This window comes from Neophocaena asiaeorientalis, unplaced genomic scaffold (assembly GCF_003031525.2).
Source record: "Neophocaena asiaeorientalis asiaeorientalis breed wild unplaced genomic scaffold, Neophocaena_asiaeorientalis_V1.1 scaffold58, whole genome shotgun sequence".
NCBI lineage: Eukaryota > Metazoa > Chordata > Mammalia > Artiodactyla > Phocoenidae > Neophocaena > Neophocaena asiaeorientalis.
The window spans coordinates 398793-402910 of NW_020172644.1; the positions used below are offsets into that span (position 1 = coordinate 398793).

The 4118-nt window shown below is 51.0% G+C and overlaps 1 protein-coding gene across 1 annotated transcript; it reads left to right on the forward strand.

Annotated features, from left to right (window-relative positions):
* Positions 1–467: 467 nt before the first annotated feature.
* NEUROG2 (neurogenin 2) lies at positions 468–1971 on the forward strand. The gene is made up of 2 exons (XM_024739466.1): positions 468–777; positions 1155–1971. Exon 2 carries the CDS (start codon positions 1156–1158, stop codon positions 1969–1971), a length of 816 nt encoding a protein of 271 aa, XP_024595234.1. The 5' UTR covers positions 468–777; position 1155.
* Positions 1972–4118: the final 2147 nt, after the last annotated feature.

Here is a 4118-nt window from a genome sequence, read left to right on the forward strand (position 1 = left end):
CTCCATTCATTAATAAATTAGCGGCACGCTCCAGCCGAGCGCGAGCCACCAATCACAATGGGCAGCGGCGGCGACAACAGCCGCAGCTTGAGCTGGTGCAGCCGACACCGCTTCAGCACTCCGACCGCAGCCTCGAGCTCCAGCAGGAGCTTTAGAACCATTTTATGCTGATTAGATAAAGGGGGGAGAAGAGAGGCGGGGGCGATGGGAGGAGGAGGATGGATGGCAGGGCCAGGGGAGGGGGGAAGTGGGTGAAGAAAGAGAAAGAAATGAATGATGATAATGCAATGAAAAGAGTAAGCCGGGGAGGGAAAAGCGGGGGAGAAGGGGGGCCGGCACAGGGGGAGGAGGCGGCGGCGGCCGCGGATGGGGGGAGATGGGGGCCCCGGGGGCAGATCTGATTGTTTTCTTGGTGGTATATAAGGGGTTTTAAGGAGAGTCGTGTGCCAGACACGCAGCCACTGAACCACAAGCAGCTTCGCTTTAACTGGAGTGCCTGGGAGTCGCGTGCCAGGAGCCGCACGGCCGGGGACTTACTGACAGACAGACACGCACCACCAGCACAACACACGAGACCCAGGCGGGTCGCCGCGGCCGCCGGGGCTCTTGGCAAACTCGCACGACGGAGAGGTCCCCCGCGGAGCCGCGCCGCAGTAGCGCCAGTCTCGCTGCTTCCAAGGCAGCAGAAGGGGCAGCGCTGCGCTCCGGACTACTCGGAGAATCGCAGCACACGCCAAAGTAATAGCGACGCCGAGGCACATTTAGAGAGCGAACCAAGTAAGTATCCGCGCGGCGGCTTCCAACTTGGAAGGGTGTTTCCCGCACTCCGTCCCAGCACGCCCGAACGCCCTTCGCTCGCGCTGAATCTTTGTCACGGGGGCCGCAGCCCTTTCCGGGGCGGGAACACAGCCGTCAGGGCGGCCGGTAGAGTTCGGGACTCAGTTGGCTGAGGACGGGGTCACAACAAGGGGCGCTCCTGAGCTTGGGGAGCACTGGAGGGGTTTCCTCCCCAATTTACCTTCCTCCTTGGCGCCGTTCCGAGGGGTTCTTTTCGGGTGCGCGCAGCAGTACATCCCGGTGACACCAAGAACATGCCTCTGCTTCTATACTGACGCCTCGTTTGGTTCTTTCTCCCTCTCTGCTCTCTTCTCCAGGATGTTCGTCAAATCTGAGACCTTGGAGTTGAAGGAGGAAGAGGACGTGCTGGTGCTGCTCGGCTCGGCCTCCCCCGCCTCGGCGGCTCTGACCCCGCTGTCTTCCAGCGCCGACGAGGAGGAAGAGGAGGAGCTGGGCGCGTCGGGCGGGCCGCGTCGGCAGCGTGGGGTCGGAGCCGGGGCCGGGGCGCGGGCTGGCTCTCCGGGAGGGGCCGAGGGCTGCCGGCCAGCGCGGCTGCTGGGTCTGGTGCACGAGTGCAAGCGGCGCCCCTCCAGGGCGCGGGCCGTTTCTCGCGGCGCCAAGACGGCCGAGACGGTGCAGCGCATCAAGAAGACCCGTAGATTGAAGGCCAACAACCGCGAGCGCAACCGCATGCACAACCTCAACGCGGCGCTGGACGCGCTGCGTGAGGTGCTCCCCACGTTCCCCGAGGACGCCAAGCTCACCAAGATCGAGACCCTGCGTTTCGCCCATAACTACATATGGGCGCTCACCGAGACGCTGCGCCTGGCTGACCACTGCGGGGGCGGCGGCGGCCTGCCGGGGGCGCTCTTCTCCGAGGCCGTCTTGCTGAGCCCCGGAGGCTCTAGTGCCGCCCTGAGCAACAGCGGAGATAGCCCTTCGCCTGCCTCGACGTGGAGCTGCACGAACAGCCCCGCGCCGTCTTCCTCCGCCTCCTCCAACTCCACCTCGCCCTACAGCTGCACTTTATCTCCTGCCAGCCCGGCGGGTTCAGACATGGACTATTGGCAGTCCCCACCTCCCGACAAGAACCGCTACGCACCTCACCTGCCCATAGTCAGGGACTGTATCTAGAGCCGCCAACTCTGCTACCCACTCCAGGCCTTAGTGGCTACCCTTTCCTGTCCCCGTTCAAGCCCTCCTCCCACCCCTCTCCTGACCCCGCTTCCATGCCCCAGAAACGATCTCACTACTCAGAGCAGGTGTAGCCGTTATGATTCCTGGGTTGTTTGTTGCCTTCCTTGGCGAAGGGCTTCCTTCATTCAGACGGGCTCTCTAATTTATTGGTGTGATGGAGCTTATTGTCAAAGAGGATGGTAGAGTTTGGGGGGCACTTCTTAAGGCTAAAAAGATGCTGGGAAGAGATGAAGGTGGCATGTCGAAAGAGTTTGCAGAGCGGACTGACGCTCCTCCCCTCTCCCGGTGCAGTGCGTGTGAATCTCCCAGAGGGAATGCAACTGATTCCTGTGATCTCTTCACCTTTGCTTCTATGTAGAGATGTTAATGTCGAGTAGAAAGAAATGTATCTTAGCATCTGAATGATTTTACCGGTAATAATATTATCCACAGATTTGCAATGGCTGGCATCTGCTTTATTCCCAGTGCTGTCTGCGGGCTGTGGGAATTTCACCTGTCAAACCAAACTTTCCCTCTCTGATGTGCACTTTGTTCTGTTTCCCAGATTCGTCACAATGCCTATTGTCCCGCCCTTCTCTTTCCTTTTTCTTCTCCATTTTGCCATCTGTCTCTTATGATTTATAAGGGGGAAAAAGTTGTTTTGTTAGAGGGCCAGGTTAGAAGTCATTGTATAATTTGTAGGCTTTGTAATGATTGAATGCAAGCGTGGAAATTTAGGCTGAACTCTCTATCAAAAGGAGAAATGTGGAGGAAAAGGGAAAAATCAGGAGGGAGGATTGCTTCATGTATTATTTATCTCGACCTTTTAGGGGAGAAGGAACTCCCCTATTCTTTCAAGAGATTAAAAATAAATCAACAGGCTGAAAACCTAAGCAGACACGGAGCATTATCAGGATCAGCCACACACGTGTTTCCTTCTATTTATTATAAAGAAAAATTTCATGAGAAAAGTATGTATTTTTTGTATATTCTACAGAGTTTATTCTAGTATGTATTTACATCTTGGAAGAACAAGAAAATTGTTCTCATGATTAAACTATAAATAAAATATCTAATTTTCATAGTTTTTGTGTGTTGTATTACAATTTTTTCTTGCTATGTGGCTTTTAGAAGAATGAGTTGCATTTTTCTGAAATTCTCCCAATATCAAATTGAGTAGAGTACTTGTATTTTTTTGTCAATGTTTGTGTAGAGATTTCACTGACACATAAGGTCTAAGCAATCACAGGAAGCTGAATTATATTCGAGACACTAACATTGATATAAAAGTATAACTCTCAATACAGACAAAACTTAGTTTTTAAGAAATCAATTTTGGAGCAAACAAGATTAGTAAAAAAATGGGGGAGCATTTACGATAATTTTATTTTGATAATTAATAAGTATTTTAATTAATGATAATTAAGCCATGATAAGTGCCAGTGTTCAGAATCCTTGATTTTAAAAACCAGTGAAGTTGAAATTTCTTGGTGGAGTATGTAGAAATTTGATTCTTACACTTCACTTCTTTGAGCTTCAGTTATCATCTGTGAACTAAAGGGATTGGACAGTGATCTCTAAGGGCCCCTTCCAGCTCTAACATCTGTGACGTAACTGAGTATTTATAAATTTATTATTGAAAGCTGATTTCATATTAGCCAATCCAATCTTTGTTAAAATAGTTTACACAACTTCTTCAAAGAAAAAGCAAAGATGTTTTCCTAATCTCCAGGGTACATAACTCTGTAACTTGTACCTCAATCTCCAAAGCAGAAATCAGTGACCTTTGGCCTTGGGTCAAAGATGGCCAAGTGAAGGTTGACCACATTCTAGGTTTAAGCCCCTTAGGGAAGGGTGTCCAGGCCAACACAAGCTAAAAAAAGATCATGCCAGTAAAGAAATGTTGGTTGTTCACTGTCTCCCCAACCCTCGTGAACTTCATATCTGCTTCTGGTTTGAGCCAAATCCTCCACTCCTCTGCATAAAGCAATGATAACTCTCCTGAGACGTCTATCTGACACTGCTCTTCCTCTCCATCCATATGGAAAATATTAAGTGTTTAATATCTCAATAACTCCTTTTTTTTTTTTTTTTTTGCCGTACGC